Source organism: Taudactylus pleione, unplaced genomic scaffold (assembly GCF_031769625.1).
Source record: "Taudactylus pleione unplaced genomic scaffold, aTauple2 ptg000627l, whole genome shotgun sequence".
NCBI classification, from domain to species: Eukaryota; Metazoa; Chordata; class Amphibia; order Anura; family Myobatrachidae; genus Taudactylus; species Taudactylus pleione.
This window is the reverse complement of record NW_028285029.1, coordinates 6749665-6769559: the sequence shown is the minus strand read 5'-3', so window position 1 is coordinate 6769559 and position 19895 is coordinate 6749665. Positions and strand designations below refer to the sequence as shown.

The 19895-nt window shown below is 42.3% G+C and overlaps 1 protein-coding gene and 1 pseudogene across 1 annotated transcript in view; both read left to right on the top strand.

Annotated features, from left to right (window-relative positions):
• Window positions 1-1550: 1550 nt before the first annotated feature.
• The window catches only part of LOC148479284 (vomeronasal type-2 receptor 26-like), a 70996-nt gene continuing 52651 nt past the window's right edge, over window positions 1551-19895 (top strand). The window contains exon 1 of the mRNA XM_088454699.1: window positions 1551-1613. Coding sequence (XP_088310825.1) covers window positions 1551-1613 — 63 coding nt within the window. The remainder of the gene's footprint in view (window positions 1614-19895) is intronic.
• On the top strand, window positions 12442-12560 carry LOC148479285 (5S ribosomal RNA; annotated as a pseudogene).

Here is a 19895-nt window from a genome sequence, read left to right as displayed (position 1 = left end):
CAGTTCTAGTTATGCCCCTGGCAGAGATGCAGTTTAAATTGACCAATTCAGATAGAAAGACATGATCACTTATAGACAAGTAACAGTTTAGCAGATTACTTACGCAGAAGTACTCAATAAGATTGCACTTTAAAGCAATATACAGTCTGCATCAATTCTATCTAACCAATAAGGCACTTGTATCTGTAGGGGTAAATGTGAAAGGGTTCAAGATTGTAGAAAAATGTGAGGTTTTTGCAAGATACAGGCAAAATTGCTTTCAACCAATCTAAAGGTGCCTACACACTTTTTTACATGATTTGTCCAATTTCGACGAATCGTGATGACAAACCATGTAAAATATGGCCAAATCATGAGTGTCCACTTATGATCACAATGCCGATGCGCGTACTCGCAGATCACACATCTCATGTTCAGATCTGCTGTGCTGCAGGGCAGATTTTCCAATCTAGGACACGATGTAGTGGTGCCAATCATGAGTATTTTTTACTCACGATGTATAGCTCGATCCATCGTATGTTGTGGAATTTGACTGACAGGACCTTGTACATGTCCAATCGCCATCTTGTGCGGCATTTTGGGTTGATGGAGAAGGACACAATTGCCTGCACACCTGAACTCTTGACTGTTGTTTTGGTGAGTATTGCTGCTGCATTGATGCACCACCACTGCCCACCAATGTGCCACCCTCTGTCCACCTATATAAATGCATGACTCAGCCACCGCCCCCACCGGTATGAGGCGGGGGGTGGCTGGGTCATCCATTATACACCCTGCCCACCAATGTGTGCCACCCACCTATAAATGCATGACCCAGCCACTGCCCACCGATATGAGGTGGGCAGTGCATTATACATTATGAGGTGGGTCATGCATTATACACCCTGCCCACCAATAATAAACAAACATATTACATTCCTGTAAAAAAACACATTAAATTAGCATAACAAACATATTAGAATCCTGTAAAACAACATATTACAATAACATAACAAACATATTAAAATCCTGTTAAAAAACATATTAAAATAGCATAACAAACATATTAAAATCCTGTAAGATAAAAAACTTTAAAACAACATAACATGAATAAACACTTAAAAATGTACATAAAAAGTAAAAATCAACAATAAAAATCACGAAACATTTTTCAATTATTTCTAAAACTTTATATGTCCATATTTTTCTTCTTCCTAGGAATGTCTATGGATAGTGAGTGAGAGTTTGTCACAGGATTCATTGAAATCCTACAGTCCAAAGAATGTCTATGGTGGATAAGCTGTAGACAATACCATAATAAGTCCCAAAAATTGACAGCATTGGAGGTGTTGTTGGAGTACACCAAAAAGTTTGTTTTGGATGCTACCCTGAAAACAGTATGTCAAAAAATCCAGAACTTACGTACGGTGTACATAAAGGAGAAAAAGAAACTGGATTATTCTAAGTGGTCTGGAGCAGGCACAGATGACCTCTATCATCCAATGCTGTAGTACTATAACATGATGAGCTTCATCAGCGATTAGGAGCCACAATGCCAGTCTGTTGTCTTGATGGCCAAGCAAGAGGAAGAAGAGGAGGCGGCAGCAGTGAGTGGACCATCTGAGGAGATTTTGGTAAGTTGAGACCCAGTTCACAAACCAAAACCTTTTTTTTTATAATAATCCAAAATGTCCACTTTAGTCAGTTATCTCACAGACAGTCCTCCTAACATGGCACCACACCTAGTCTATTGAAATTGGCCATATACTCTGTCCTAACTTCTTTAGCATGTGCTGTCTGTGTGGTTTGAATTGGAGGTGTAGACACTACTGTAAACTGGGCAATCTCCTCTGGATGTCCTGCATCTTCTGGTCAAGCTGTGACTGGTCCTCGTATTGTTTTCCTTCGCAAAAAGTTATGCAGCACACAGCACACCATCACGACCCAGTCTATCTTGTCCACGCGTAGGTTTATGGTGGTGTGGAAAATGCGGAAGCGGTTACTCAGTATTCCACATGCATTTTCCACAATGCGCCATGCCCAGAATAGACAATAATTGTAGATCCTCTTCTCTCTGGTTAGTTCCTTCTGTGGAAATAGCTTCATCATGTGTTTATGTAAAGCAAAAGCCTTGTCTGCAACAAAAACGTAATTTAGGCCATGCTTTGTCTCATCCAGTGATGGCAAGTTCATGGTTTTGTTGGTGAGTTTCTGGTAGAATGCCGTCTGTTTGAAGGAACCACCATCCAAAGCATGGCCATTCTTGCCAACATCCACAAACACAAATTTGTAGTTTGCATTCACCACTGCCATGAGAACAATGCTGAAGAAACCTTTATAGTTGTAGTAATATGATCTGATGTTGGTAGGTGGGTTGATGCAAATATGTTTCCCATCGATTGCTCCTCCTCAGTTAGGGAAATTCCAACGTTTTTCAAACTCTTCAGCGATGCTCTTCCACTCCTCTACGGTGTTTGGAAACTAGAAAAATTGTAAAAAACGGGTTAAAATATAACATATAATATTTTTTCTCCATTTTTTTTCCTATATAGACTCCCACCAGAGAGCCGGATTTGTCCACTACTCCGGACATCAGTCTAATGAGGGACAGTGAGGTGGTTACCTTATATCCATGCCCACCATCCATTTAAGCCCACCCAATATCTTTTACACCTCCCCAAAGAAAAAGAAAAAGCAAGGGAGAAAACAGCAGTAGCAATACACAGAGCCGGAGGACATATTCCAGCAGCAGGCAGAAAAAATCCTCCAAAAACAGCCTGATGACATAGATGACTTCACGACACATATAAATAGCGCTATGCACAAAATGAATGACCAAACAAAGAAGGATTTCCAGAGGCTAGTATATGAACTGTTAATTAGGTCTCTAAATTCACATTTACATGGTTTAACATACATAGCAGACCCTCTTCTGTACTCAACTGCCAAAACCGCCTCTTTAAGGCCCACCCCAGCCCAGTTGGATATTACCCCCCCACCCAGTACCCCATCCACAAGCCAGGCTGTTTACACTACCATGTTGGAGGCAGATGTTGAACTGCCCCATTTTTTGAAGATGTAATGTATTTTTTTTATTATTGTTGCCTGTACTATCACCAAATTTTATCAGTCCCAATAGGTACTGCATACTATACGGTGGTGTTGACGCTGATTGAACAAGGTCACTACACACATGGTGCATGTACAGATTGATGGAAGCCGGGGCTACAATCTGTACTTGTGCCATGTGTTTATTTGCCTGTTTAATCTGCAATCTGACCCACTGTAAGGCATACAGCAGCTATTGGGAGTTAAAAATATTGGTGATGTGATATTGCCATTTTCAACATTTTATATACATAGTTTAAAATTTATATATTAAAAAACACCAACATTTTTTTTTTATTTACTGTGCAGTGTTGTTGGCACAATGTTGTTAATGCAGTCTTATTGGCTGACAATACAGTTCTATAAAGAGTTAAAAAAACAAAAAATAAATAAATACTTTTTCTTTCACAAGAAACAAATGTGTAGTGTGTTTTTTTCTTATCTTGCAATACTGGTACTGCAGCACTTTAACGATAGCCTTGCAGGTCTCCGGGATGATGACACCCAAGGACTGAGGGGAGATTAGGATCCCAAACTTCAGGTCTTCCAGTGACCTTCCTGTAGACAGATACCTCAGGGTAGCCAACAGCCTCTCTTCAGCAAGGATTGCACTCTGTAGCCTTGTCCTTTCTCCGGATGTGGGGGATCACCATACTCAGCAACTCCTGGAAGGTGGCGTCATCCATGCCCAGGTAGTTGCTGTAGTCATCTGGGTTGTTCTCCTTGATCTCCATCAGCAGGGACATGTGAGAGCGAGTATCCCTTTGCAGCAGCCACTCCTTGGTCCAGCATGCTCTTCTCCTCCTTCGCTGGGCCCTCTCCTTAATAACCTTTACCCCAGCCTGGACAACCAACACTTTATACTGATAGGGATGCATCAGCACATAATTCAGGAATAGGATAGAATGCAGGTAGGACACACTTGCAGGTAGAGCACACTTTGTAAAAGGCAAGCCATATACAAAGCAGAGCACAGTAGCAATGTACAGGGTTCAGCAGGTATACACCTAACCTCACTAGTAGAAGAGCAGAATGTGCACAGGGTTAAAATGGCGCCTACTTTTTAAACACCCTAGCTAGCAACGCACATTATTATTATTATTATTATTATTATTATTATGATTACTTAAATTTCCAGCCAATCGTGAAGATCCTCGTGTGTAGTTTTGTAAACTCATGATTTGGACTTCCGATGCGATGCACGATAGATCGTGTTGTCATGTGTCAAATTGGCAGCTTTTTTGACCAAACCTTGCCCACAAGTGCCAGCGAGATCCTGGGGAGAGTTCTTGTGAAATCGTACATGATTTCGATTCGTGAGATGTATGAAGTGTGTCGGAAGTGTGTAGGCACCTTAATATGAGAACATACAAACTCACACTTAACTTACCCCAACTCTTATATCATCAGGCAAACATTCCGTCCAGATTTTCTTCTCTCACTCATTAGGGGGTTAGGTATGGAACACCGGGAGTTGGGATGCTGGCTGTCAAAAGACCGACAGTGGCATCCTGATTCTGAAAATACCGATAAGGGTTAGGTATGTATCCTAACCCACCCCCCTTCACACTCTAACCCTAACCCTCCTGTCCTGCATCCTAGCCCACCCTAACCCCCACTCTAACACTAACCTTCCTGTCCTGCATCCTAAGCCACCCTTACCCACACTCTAACACTAACCCTCCTGTCCTGCATCCTAGCCCACCCTAACCCACACTCTAACACTAACCTTCCTGTCCTGCATCCTAACCCCCACTCTAACACTAACCCTCCTGTCCTGCATCCTAGCCCACCCTAACCCACACTCTAACACTAACCTTCCTGTCCTGCATCCTAAACCCACACTCTAACACTAACCCTCCTGTCCTGCATCCTAAGCCACCCTTACCCACACTCTAACACTAACCCTCCTGTCCTGCATCCTAACCAACCCTAACCCTCCTGGTTAGTGCCTAAATGTAACCTTCCCCCTTATTGCCTAAACCTATCCTCTGTACATGATGTCGGATCGTGAACACATCGCCAAGTGTGTAGGCACCTTAATAGTCTACAAGAACATACAAACTCACACTTATCTTGCCTCAACTCTTCTCACATCAGGCAAACATGCCGTCCAGATTTTTCCATGTTACACATACAATGCTCCGGATGTAATAGGTTGCAAGCGGCAAACTTACACAGAACTTGCAGAAAAAAACTTCAAAAGGAATAGACTGATTCCATGAGGCTGAGTTTTATGTGCATCTGAGGCCAATTACCATAGAAGATGGCCACGTATACTAATCACACCCCTATATTTTGGATAAACATTTCCACACTTGCAAATGATAGTTCCTTTTGTATGGCTCCTCTCACTCATTAGGGGGTTAGGTATGGAACACTTGCAGCTGGGATGCTGGCTGTCAAAAACACAGATAGCGGCATCCTGATGCTGAGAATCCTGACAGGGGTTAGGTAAGAATCCTAACTCACCCTTCTTCACCCTCTAACCCTAACCATCCTGTCCTGCATCCGAACCCACCCTAACCCACACTCTAAAACTAACCCTCCTGGTTAGTGCCTAAACGTACTCTTCCTCCTTAGTGCCTAAACCTAACCATCCCCACTTAGTACCAAACCCTAACCTCCCCTGCAGTCTGCAGCCTAAACCTAAGCTCCCCCCTCCTGCAGCCTAACCCTAACCCCCTATGGTGCCTACTCCTAACCAACCCCCTGCGGCTAACAGCTAGTGGCATCAGGATGATGGATGTTGGGATTCAGTATCGGCATATACACTTATGACGGGATTCCGGCACTTGTCTTCTGGTCGCGGTTCGGATTTGAGGTATAAGAAATTCGGCTGCCAGCATTTTCATCATAGGTCGATTAACTACATCCCCTCATTAGGGTATTGTGTGGACATTAACTCCAATTGTTACATTATAAAATTAACAAATTGTAACAAAAAATGTAAGTGTAAGTTTATAGTGATTGTTTCTGCACATAAAATATTAAAATATTGTGTGTAACTCACCAGCTGTTACATGAGTGGATGGACGTCTATGTACTCAGTGTAGGTGCCTGGGAGGATCTCAGGGGGAATGAAATGCTTCAGCTCATCTTCAAAGGGAGTGAAGTAGATCTGCACTGCTGGGTCACCCCTGATTTATGGGCCTCATGTAGCTCCTCTGCCATTTGGCTTAAAAAACCAGCTTTACATCATAGAAGTGATTATTACAGTTTACCACACAGTGCTTACAGGAAGTAACTGAAGTCACTGCATCACATATCCCCTGCTATAAGGGTTTCTTGCTGGACAGGGATGTATGATTGGTCCATTGGAAGCTGCAGCTCTGCCTTTCAGGCATCCCTACAAGGCTTCTAAGAGATGCAGCTGATACCGGCCCTAGAAGCCAGTGTTATGTGCATGTGCATCGCTGCCACCACTTGTACACATGTGCTGGTCCTGGCACCTTCCAGATACATTGTGCAGGCATCAGGACCTGATCAGCCAATCCAGGGGCGACAGCTCACCTTACAAAAGAGGGTTGGAGCCACTGCTGGATAGTACTAACACTTACTAATACACACCACTAACACAGCTCACACTCACAAATAACACAGGACAACGCAACAGACAGATATTAAACAAGGACAAAAAGACAAATTAGGGCACAATGACAACACACTCAGAAATCACTATTACAACTCACCATGCTCCAAATGCTAATCTGCTCCTCACCTACACTCTCCTACACCCATCTCCTTCCCAACACCTATCAGAGAAACACATGCAGAGGTGATAATTATATAGGGCCAATGAAGTCACATTCTGGTGACTTTTCCAGACCAATGCCTACATTGGTTTCAGAGTCAACACCCCACATGTAATGAAACTCGCATTTTGATTTGCAAGTTTTTAGTGTCTTCCAACAGTTGCAGACCCGCATGTTGTGTCACATGCCAGTTACGTAGGTTCTTTATAATTTGCTATTACATGCTGTCAGTTTCGCAACAATCTCGCAATGCACTTGCAGTGAGATTTGATAACTGCAAATGTGCAAAATAACTCTCAACTTATTACATTTACCCTATTGTCTCTTACACTGTACTGTTGAAAGATTGGCTGCTCTGGTTCAATACAAATGCATTATCACCACTTGGGAAGGGGAGGTATTACCAATATTTCACTTTACTACATTATTTGTCAAGGTTCAGTATAATTATTATTATCATTATTATCCTTTATTTATATGGTGCCACAAAGGTTCAGCAGCGCCTTGCTATGTACATAAATGAGCACATAAGAAAACCAGTTATTAGAAGTACAAAACCATGCAGGACAAGGACATGGTTCATAAACATTGCTGCACATCACAAGCAGCAGGGTGTCAGCTACTAAGTGTTAGGTGCCAATTGGGGACTTAGGAGTACATGATAGTATAGGTAGGGGAATGAGAAATATGTGTGGGGTGAGGGCCCTGCTCATGAGAGGGTGGGAGGGGAACATGGAGCAGGGGGTAAGGATATACACTGAGGAATGTGTGTGTTTTAAGATTAACTCATTTCAAAATTTAGTTCTTTGTTAATCTATCTCTAAACAAAAAATAGATTTATTTATGTGTTATTTACATGTGAGATGTACAAAATAGAGTTGGTGCACTTGTATTTTTGTCTTTTACATTACAGCATCTAAATACATCCAGCTAAAGATACAGATACTATGGGACTGTCCCACCATCCTAATAACAAATACATTTTCCCAACTACTGGGCGCTATACCATGCTCATGTGAGTGGGTGCTCGTCATATGCTAGACCCACCCTCAAAAAGGTGCAGCCAGGCCCAACATACTGTGGCCATGCCCCCTCCAGGGGGTTCCCCCAGGATGTTGCTGTACCCAGGGGCACCAAGAGGGTTGGGAGTGGGTACTAATTACCCAGGTTTGGGCTTACTGGAGGGGCCCGGCGGGGGCCTGTGTCCAGCACTGCCCCCTCCCTCCTACATCACAGCAACCCAGAACATGCTGCTGTCTGCTGAGCTGCAGTGGGAGACTGCTCGTGGCTGCTAAGCAGCAGCCGGAGCAGTCTCCTACACCTATTGGGAGAGTGATCCATAGGCTGTGCGCCGGGCTGAGGGGCACACAGCGGCCCCTCCCCAGCGTACTGCGCCACTTTGTGGTGCTGCCAATTTTTTTGTGTGTTTTTTTTCTAAGGGGGCGTGTCCACACCTCCCATGATTAGGCCATGCCCCCTGTCACCCGGCCCGGTATGCCTGGCTGTACCCTGGTACTGGATTTTTCTTGGTAGCCCTGGACCTGACAGGAGGAGACAGGGGGGAATAGGGCTTAGTGGTGGGGTAGCAAGGCCATGGAGGGAGGTAGGTGGTTGAGAGTGGAGGAACATGGAAGGTGAGGAAGAGAAGCAGAGGGATGGAAAGCAGACTGAGGAGAGAAGAAAGGGGGAAAAGCAAGAGGATGAGACTAGAGGGGAAGGATAGGGGTGGAAAAAGTAGGTAGAGTAGAGGATTATGTGGGCACTGAATAAAAGGGGTGGTTGAATTAAAGGTGTTCATGTTGTGGATGAGGTAATAAGTGACATGAAAACTGGAGTGGAGGCTGCAAGATATAGAGACACTGTGGATAAATGTAAGTAAATGTCCAAAAATACAGGTAAAAGAAAAGTGCTGCTAATGTATGAGCACAGCTAGAAATGAGAAATAGAGAAAAGAGAAGTATGTGAGTAGTGGGTGAAGGAAGTAGTTACTAAAATAAAGAAGGTTTAAAGTGGATAAATGTGATGCAATTGAAAAAGGCAAAATAATACAAACAGGATTTTCAGTAGTATGAAGGCAAAAATCACATTGTACAGAGCCAATCCAGTCAGAGGTGTTTTGAACAACAAGAGCAATCAATAAGAGCAGCACATAGATTGGGATGTATATGTAATGTCCAAGCAGGGAGTGCAGTAAGGAGTTTCCTGGATGTACATACAGCAGCTCTTAGTGATGGTGAATTAGCTAATTCACATAAGTATATTGTATGATGCCCTTTAGAAGGAGTTCAGGCTTTCAGGATGTTCTCCTTCAGTTTTCCTCCAATTTAATTCCGGCGTAACTCTGTCAGTTATCAAATTGTAATTACACTTATATTCTAATACTTTGGGCCAAATGTAATAGGTAGTCTGTTTTGATAAATTGCAAGTTTTGTGCTAAACTCGCACTTTTTCATAACTCTCCAATGTAATAGGGTGTCAGTTCAACAGAACTCACATTTTTTCAGAGTTACTAAAAATCTCCATTCTCAAAATCGCATCCAGATGTTTTCCCATTTAAACAATCAACTCGCCCAATGAATGGGTGCATGTGGGCCCCAGCCATTAGTGCATAGGAAAGGTATGCGTAAACACATACCTTTCCTCCTGTCCGGCTTGGTTTCGGGTACTTTTGGTTTGTTTTTTTAACCCCCTGGATGCCTACATGGAACGAAGAGGACTTGAACTACGCATAGGATAGGTGAGTATGGATTTTTTATTATAGGTACTCCTGTGGAATTCTACTGGACAAGGAGACATGATGGCATCAGGGATACTAGATGAGTATGTGTGATAGTGAGTGTGAGTGTGAAGGTATGTTATATTAAACTTTTACTGAAATGGTGGTGAGTTGTGTTTTTTTACATATTTATTTGGCTGTGAAACTACAGATACCATGCCCCGCATGCTGGTACTTGTGGTTCTCTAAGTACCAGCATGTGGGAGAGGCTTGCTGGGATGTGTAGTTCCACAGCTAAAGACAATATTTACAACTCTATTTTACACTACACTTTGACATTATCAACCAAGCACCCGACACCTACGGGTGCCAGTTGATAGCCCCAGGCTGTCAGCTAAGGCCTGGGTGTGCCTTGGAGAGGAGGACTGCTTTAGTGGGGGTCCCCAACTCCTTAGGTATCCCTGGCCTGGGCTTATTAGTGGTCAGGACTAATGCTTTGGCTGGGGAAACTGGTGAAATGTTTTCCCTGGCTGTGGCATTACCCTCCAACTAGAAAGAGTCTGTTGCTGGTTATGGAGATTACAGGGGACCCCTACTCATTTTGTCCCATTTTTCCACAACCAGGGCCAGCTCAGCAAAGCCCTGTGCTGATTCTTAATATACAGGGGACCCATACACATTTTGGCCCCTTGTATGTTTAGAACCAGGACATACTTTAGAAAGCCAGGGGCTGGTTTTGCTTTTCGGGGGGGCTGCATGTATTTTTTTGAAACACACACAGAAGTCATCACGGATCTCTCTGATCTGTGATGGCTTCTGTATGACTCGCACATTTTAATGTTAGTCACATTAAAAGGTGTATTGTCCCCGTATTCAATTTAAAAGGTGCGGAATCGGGACCCGGCGAAAAACTGACTTGCGAAAAATCCTATGAATTTTCAGGAATTGATCCTGACACACCCCACAATATGTCCTGACATGGGGAATCACTATTGGTACCCCCGATTTGGCCTTCTGCATATTGTTGGGATTTTTTAATAGCCGCGGCAGGTGTTTTTTTCCCAACTTTGAAGAAGTGATGAAGAATAGCACTTACTGTAGGTATTTTTTGGGCAAAAATTGACTATGCCCATTAAACTTGGGGTACATGAAAATGGGTGCAAGCATATTTTGAAGTACATTTCGAAAATTCATCAAAAATGCACCTGCCGCTACCACCCGCATTCTTTTAAACAGATGCTGCATACTTGGAAACCCCCACTGAATGAAATTCGTTATTTAAAAACTTGTTCCCCATATTATTTTTTTTTTATCCCCAAAAATTTTAATATTTTTTGGGTGTCTCTATATTTTTTTTAAACTTTTTTTGACACAGTTAATTTTTAGGGGCTATTCCCAGGGGTGCTGGCTATTTTTTTTAAGCCTGCACCCCTAAACCCCATTTCTGCACTTTTTTTGCCATGTAAAACATGGTAAAAACGTATCCCCATTTTTTTCAAAGACTTTTCGCAGTTTTTATCACATGTGGAGAATAATAACATGAATCTTAAATTTAAGTTGAATTTTAATCCAGTTAGTATTGAATTTTTAGATCTTATTTTAACTGGAGAGGATGAGATGATCACTACAAAAAAACTGTATAAAAGGCGTAGATACTAATAGTTATCTGCATTTTAAAAGTTGGCACCGTGGTAAATGGAAATGGAACATTCCATATTCTCAATTCCACAGGATTAAAAGGAATTGTAGCAATACAGAAATATGTAATCAACAAATAGAACTTTATACTAAGAGATTCAGAGAAAAAAACTATCCAGAGAAACTGCTAAAAGAAGCAGTAAGTAAAACCAAAGAACTGTATCGCAAACACCTTTTGGAATATAAGCAAAAAGTACAATGTGAAAAAGATATGGTTCTGTTTATAACAACCTTTAATGGAAAAGAGAAAACTATTAAGAAGGCCTTAGAAAAACACTGGCATATTCTCCAGATGGATCCTGTTTTAAAGGAAATATTACAGCCCAAACCTTATTAGTTCACAGGAAATCAAAAAACCTAAAAGATCTGTTGGCTCCAAGCATGTTAAGAACAATAGACACAAAAATGAATATGATCCCGAAATGTGTTGGCAGCTTTAAGTGCGGACATTGTAATATTTGCAGATTTCATCATCCTCAAAGGAAAATGTTTCAGAATTCCAAAAAAAAACAAGGAATACAATATTAAAGAATTCATGAACTGCAATTCGACTTCAGTGATATATCTCTTAGAATGCACATGTGGGTGAAAATATGTAGGTAAAACAAAATTTGAAAATAAGAATACAAGAACACATCAGAAACATAAAAAATAAAGTAGAAGGACATGTCATTTCAAAACATTTCTCCGTCAAACACAACTCAAATCCAGAAGATTTTACATACAAAGCTATTGAACATGTGACGTTGGGACAGAGAGGAGGAGACTTAAGCAATTTATTGTCCAGGAGAGAAATGTATTGGATTTATGAACTAAACACTATATCTCCTGTTGGCTTCAATGAAAGCTGTGAAATAGCTCCGTTCTTATAAAACCCTGTATAAGAAGAAGACAACATAGTCCATGTATCAATATCTACTGTTATACCAATTCACATAAGCCAGGGGTGTTAGCTGGGCCCAACTAGTACTTGGAAGGGGGACCTCCTGGGAATATTGGGTACAGTAGATGCAAATACATTCAAGGAAGAAGAATGACTAGAATTTATCCAGGGGGATACTTGTTCCCAGACTAGGATCATCTGGATCTACATAATCAAGTCACGGACTTTCAAATAAACTATAGAAGATATTTCAAGCAACCAGGATGGACAAAAAGGATGGAGGTGCTATGGAGAAACTATACATATACTGTCATTCCACTCTGGTTATGCCCAATCTCGACCGACCTTGGAAGCTAAGCAGAGTTGGGCCTGGTCAGTACCTGGATGGGAGACCTCCAGAGAGTACTGGGTGCAGTATTTGTTAACTATCTCCTGGAAAGAAATACATGCCAATTGTCTCCTGGGAAGAAGGACTACATGACAGCAGTATTTTGGAAAATATTCGATACAGAGGAACCAACAGTGTTAAAATATAAGACTCATATTAAGAAATTGAAATTAAAAGAAGAACTACTGAACGGATGTACACTTGAAAATAATTTTTATACTGAATGTGTAAAGACTATGCTGAAATAAGGATTGGTTATGGAGAAGTTTTGTGCTAAAAGACACTTTATATGGAGACAGAACATTGAAATCATTTTTAGGCTAATATTTACATCAATAAATCGATCATCCTGTGTTTATATACATTCCTAGATATCAAGTTGGTCCCAAACAGATACTAAGAGGCTGACTAGATAAATACAAAATTAATATTAAAATATACTTTCATTGCTTTATTTGTTATCCCCAGGTCGGGATTACTATGCATGTGCAAACGAGTGCTCAGTGAGGGTCCTACACTCTGTGGCTGTAATAGTATGGGCGGAAGTATGTGGAATCGGAACAGGAGGACTCACGGTTGAAACCATAGAGAGGTGAATCACCGCGGAAAACAGCTTCCAGGTATCGGCATGAAGCACCTTCCGGGCACTGGCATTACTTACACCATCTCAAGGTACACGTGACATCACTAGTCCGGGCGGAAGGATATACGGACTAGCCAAGTATGGGCGGAAGAGCCAGATAATGCCGTTTTAAACCCTGTTCTTCAGTATTTTTTATTCAGGATGTAAGCGATTATGCTTATATATATAAACACATGTGATTACCCTAGAAGCAACTTTCTTTTTTGTCCCACCCATATATTGAAAGGGGCGGGTACTGGATGTTGATTGCTCCTCGTTTAGTCCTTTGCAAGGGGGTATAAAAACATAGACCCCACAATACAGCACCACTCCCTTGATGAAGTCTTGAACTGACGAAATGCGTTGGAGCCTGCTGTTGCCTTACCTGCCACATGAACTATTAAGCTGCTACCTCAGATAAGCTGCTTTATCTATTTATAAAGCTCATTTTTTGTACCTAATCCCGAATCTCCCTGTTGTGTATGTTTTATGAATTGCCTTGTCTTTTAAACAAATATTGTTTTCATTCTAAAACTATTAAATTGCTTTTTAACTTTTACTGGTTGCACTTTTTCAATATAAAATCGTACTGAGTTAGTTTTACATATACTATCTCCTTGCACTTGATGGTATATATGTATACCTATATATGAAATAGGTTAAAGCACAATTGTGTATTATTTGCACATCTTGCACTGTCACTTTATAATTTATTTATATATATATATATATATTATATATATATTTTCACATGGTTTTTAGTCACACAATTATTTATTATAGTTATAACAAACTAGCCGGTCACTCTACAATTAATATCTATGTACAACTATCTTTGATGTTAGTAAACTTACCATTACTAGCTACTTATTAACAGAGAGCTGACGTCTATATCTGATAGGCTAGTGATCAGTTGTTGAAGTTTTTCATCTGTTTGAATGTAAGGGGTACATTAATTATTAGCGCTTGTCCTACCTATTTTCATATATATATATATATATATATATATATATATATATATATATAGTCAAAATGCCTCTTTGCTTGCCACAAATGTGATACAGGTTGAGTCTCCCATATCCATATATTCCAAAATACGGAATATTCCGAAATACGGAATAATTTTGGCATGACTGAGATAATAAAACCTTTGATTTTTGATGGTTCAATGTACACAAACTTTGTCTAAGGCACAAATTGTTAAAAATATTGTATAAGATTACCTTCTGGATGTGTGTATAGGGTGTAAATGTACAGAAACTTTGCTTGAGCCACAAAATTAATTAAAATATAGTATATAATGAGCTGCAGGCTGTGTGTATAAGGTGTATATAATACATAAATGCATTCTGTGTGCACATTGGGGTCCCATTCCCAAGATATTTCATTATGATATGCAATTATTCCAAAATACGGAATATTCCGTTATCCAAAATACCCCTGGTCCCAAGCATTTTGGATATGGGAAACTCAACCTGTATCCACACATTTTTTTTCACACTAAACAACATCCTGACACTAGCTTTGCCCCAAAAGCTCTAACTATTGTCTGGCTGCTAGTCAGCAATCACAAGAAGAGAAAGTACAAGTGCACAACTCCAACTTTACTAATTATACATAATACATTATGCAATATAATTTTGCAATACATAGAGGTTTTAGCATAATCATGGCCATGGTTATAGGCCTACCCACCCTGCCCTGGTAACCTCTGAGGGTAGGTCCCTAACCTACTGGGGTTGAAATCCAGAGCACAGGACACCCCCAAACAAGCCCAGCTGAGCCACCCCAGGGCATCACTCTAATGAGAGAAGGTGAAGAGTATGAAAGTGTAAGATAGATAAGAGCAGCTACTGCTGCATGGCCATAATTATGCTAAAACCTCTATGTATTGCAAAATTCTATTGCATAATGTATTATATATAATTAGTAATGTTGGAGTTGTGCACTTGTACTTTCTCTTCTTGTGTTTGCAACAATAGTCTACACAGGTAGCACCTCCCATTATAAATATATTTTCAGCGTGTGCATTCTAGGGCCCCCTTTTCTATATACTCTATTTAGTGTGCTCTCATGCACACCTGAAGGTTTGAGACACATTCAGCCTAGATTAGCACCCTTTCCCCTTTGGTTTTAAGCAGGGATTCCTGCATTTTGACTGCACCTTAGTACAAGGCACAAGCCTAGGTAGGACCTAAAAAAATTTATACTGCAGTGCAGCTATGGGTTGATTTTTGGGGCATGGGTTCTCTGGATTGCTTTGGTTGGGCTGGTTCATAGCATCACATTATAAACACATTTTCCTTTTTGCACTTTTAGCACCTTTATTGTTTGTTTAATATATATGTATTATTTTTAAACCTCTATTTTTCACCTTCTTATATATGCAGCAGTAGCTGCTCTTATCTATCTTATACTTTCTTACACTTCACAATCTCTCCTTAGAGTGCTGCCCTGGGGTGGCTCAGCTGGGCCTGTTTGGGGGTGTCCTGTGCTCTGGATTTCAACCCCAGTAGGTTAGGGACCTACCCTCAGAGGTTACCTGGGAGCGGTGGGTAGGCCCATAACCATGGCCATGATTATGCTAAAACCTCTATGTATTGCAAAATTCTATTGCATAATGTATTATTTATAATTAGTAATGTTGGAGCAGTGCACTTGTACTTTCTATTCTTGTGTTTTCAACAATGGTCTCCACAGGTAGCACCTCCCATTACATATATATTTGCAGGGTGTGCAGTCTAGGGCCCCTTTTCTATATGCTAGACAGCAATTGAAGCTGTACCCACTGGATCCCAAACTCCTTCTATTCATCACACACCCATGTACTGTAGTGCACATGTATGTGAAACCCTTAATGAAGGATACAGCAGGTTCCTTAACCCTGTCTTCCCCTTCTCCTAGGGAGTGAGTCCTGCTCTTGACATAACAACTGTTACAAGTCGCAGTCACGACTTGACACTTTCTGACAGTATGTCCAGACAGGATGGGGTTACTCCAGTTCTTCCTGTTGCTAGGAGATTGGCATGCCTCAGGAAGTGATGTGTTTTCCACAAGTGCAAACCTGATTGGGACTTCAGCCTATTTATACTCACTGATCTATTGCACCTGTGCCGACTATAGAGTGTCTGTGAGTTCCCTCAGCCTGGCTGCAGAGTCAGGTTGTTCCTGTTCTCTGGTTCACTGAAATCCCACATGGCTTCCTAACTGCTCCAAGTAGCTTCCGTGCTACCACCTATCTCCAAACAGCTTCCTGTCCACATCTAGCAGCTCCCGTGCAACCATCATTCACCATACAGCTTCTTAGCCACTCCAAGTAGCTTCTGTGCTACCATCTATCTCCAAACGGCTTCCAGGCTGCATTTAGCAGCTCCCGTGCTGCCATCGTTCACCATACAGCTTCTTAGCTGCTCCAAGTAGCTTTTGTGCTACCACCAATCTCCAAACAGCTTTCTAGCTGTATCCAGCAGCTCCCAAGCTGGCAACGTTCAACCTACGGCAATTGCCCCAACATCAGCACCATCACTGCAACATCGGCACACTTGCCGCACCATCGGCTCTCAAAGCCATCATCAAACCATAGACTGTTTATCCATGGCAATTGCTCCAACATCGGCACCATCACTGCAACATCGGCACACTTGCCACACCATCGGCTCTCAAAGCTATCATCAAACCATAGACTGTTTAACCAATTTCCCCAACATCGGCACCATTGATGCAACATCGGCACACTTGCCACACCATCGGGTCTTAAAGCCATTATTTAAACCATAGACTGTTTATCTACGGCTATTGCTGCACCATCAGGACTATTGCTGCACCATTGGCATAATTGTTGCACCATCAGCATCACTGCCACACCATCAGCACCATTGCCACACCATCAGCACCATTGCCGCACCATCTGCATAATTGCTGCACCATCGGCATCACTGCCACAACAGCAGCACCATTGCTGCACCATCGGCACAGCTGCCACATCATCGACTCCCAAGCTATTTCCCAAAAAAACAAACTGTACTCTTAGTTCAAAGGGAGCAGCGGGCGGTTGTTATTGGCAGAAGATCTCGCTGGCCAGGTTCTAGGGGTCCCACATGGAGCAGGCAGTGGGATTCATAACAAGAACATGGAAATGTGCCATCTTTGACACATAACCTTTCATTTAGCTTTGCCAGACTTGGTAAAGTGGACTATATACTGGTAAAGATTTCCCTTTTTCCAACTCCCCCTTTCTTAGCTTTGCCAACTCTGGCAAATTGGCTGCCCTGGGAAGATCAAACTTTCATGACAGGAGACTTTGAAAAGACCTAACTCTATGTTCCACTGCAACACTGAATTAAGGGCCTGATTCAGAGCCGCTCGTAAGCGACCGCTCATTCGCTCTGAGCAATGTTCGCACAACTGCGCATGCGTATGGGTCGTTATGCGCATGCGCAAACCAGTCATTGCAATCGGAAATCGTGCGCTCGCAAAACAGCGAGCGGCTGCTAATTTGATTGACAGAATGTACCGTTTGTGGGTGGTAACAGGGGAAGGTGCTTGAAAACAGGGGAGTGGAGATCCAAACGCAGGCGTGCTTAACGGTGAAAAGGGCATTTAATAGGAGTGCATAATTAGTAAAGGAGCGTCATTGACCACGTCACTTGGTTGTCTTTTAGTCTGAACTGCTCTCAGTATTAGGGGAAAGAAAAATTTATCACAACCACTGCGAGCAGTTCAGATGTCTTTTGATGTTCCTGATTAATCTAATAAATACTGGAGATGACATGTGATGTGAACGGCAAAGGGGTGTCTTTACAAAATAGCAGCACATTTTGTGTTCGCTCGCTCAGACATAGAGGCATCAACAAACCGCAAAGAGCGAGCGCTCAATTTACATAGCAGGCCCCTTTTTTAGAACGACTGTCCACAAATAGCGTCCGGCTCTGAATCAGGCTCTAAGAGCGGTTTTATATAGATAACATACTGTAAAAGACTTGCTCAACCCAGCTGCCATACTCTTTAACTTACTAGTCCTATGGGCTCTATCACTTCATCACTTACCCTGCCAGATAGAATTTGCCCTCTTGGCTAGGCACCAGGACAAGCACATTGTCACCTGGATTAAAGGTGTATATGGTGGTTCCAGTATTGTAATCTATCTTTTTCCACCCCTGTGCTTCCTTTATATTTTTGCTTTACTAATGGAACTGGTATTATAGGTAGAGGTACCTGGGGAGCTTGGTAAACAGTATTAGGAGAAGTCTGTTTTTAGACTGGCCAAGCTTCATAGTATCGCTTGACAGCCATGTGGATGCCAAGCCTGGAAAAACCCTCTGGAATACCCAATTGACAGTTTTCTACTATCCAAAATGTCCTCCCTTAGGGTGTGTATGGGCTGCTGCCTGTCACAACTCACAGATATGGACTCTGCAGCATGGCCCTCAGACTTGGTTGCCTAATACAGGTACTAGTGTTCTTTGGATAGGAGTGGAGTACAATGAAGATGTAGAACATTGTCAACAAGCCAGGTCAGAACCAAACAGACAACACAGTACCAGGGAGCAGTCACAGAGGATAGCCAAGATCAAAACCAAGATAACAAGCTCAAAACTAGGGAGGAACAAACAAGTTAATGTCAGAAATGAGCTGTAGTGGTCACTGGTGAGAATGCTAGAGTATGGTTTGGGAGCATATACTCCAGCACTGAATAATGCTCAGAGCTGCCCTTATGTAGGGAGAGACGTTATACTAGTCATCAGTGTGACATCAAAATAGACTCAGTTGGCCATTTAAATCACATTCAGAGTGGCAAGTGCATCTCTATGAAAGCTGTGAGCACCCGCTCACAGAAACCGGCTGCAACCACCGGGACTCAGTGGCTTCTACTCACTACTCACTACTCACTACTCTACTCTACTCAGTGGTTCTGCCGACCACAAAAAGATCACTGGGGCGGGCACTAACAGACCCCCACCCACAGCACGGGGACTGAAAACCTGGCATTCTGTTATACTGCCAATATCAAAGGGACATGTTCCATTGGCACCATGAGCTGATTAACTATTTTATCTTTTACCCCTGTCACCCTGTATATCAGGCCCCTTTCTATTATAAAGTATGGTTATCTCAGTCTTCCATACTTCACTCTTTTTCACAACACATCCGTAGGCATTCTCCAATGCACAATTAATAGGTCTCAAGAAGTCTTTCTCCAAATATAATGCTTCTCATTTAAATGAAAAGCTCTATTTTGGACTCATCTGTCCACAAAACATTGGGGGTCATTCAGACCCGCATGCGAGCAAAGGTGGCTCGCAAGCAGGTCGATGTTGTGCGAATGCGCATTCGCAAGACGGAGGGAGCTCCATCGTGCGCATACGCGAGACCCGGTCGAGCAATGAGAATACGTCGCTCGGGGTCTCGCACCAAAGGGGACGTGCTGTCGATGGTGACTGACAGCACGCCCCCTTTGGTTGGTGTGCCGGGGGTGTGGCTGCCAGACGGATGCGTTCCCATGGGAACGCCTAACGTCTGAGTCCGGCCCCACTGACATCGGTAATGATGTTAGTGGGAGAGACTTTGGCTCTGATAGAGCCAAAATCACTCCTGGGCTTGTGGCAGTGAGACCCTACCGCAGTGTCTCGTTGCAAGCCCGATGGTCGCGATGGTCCTTGACCATCGCAACCATCATCATGGACGCTCACATAAGCTGTGGGTGGTAACCCACAGCTATGCGAGTGTCCAAAAGGCCACTCCACATT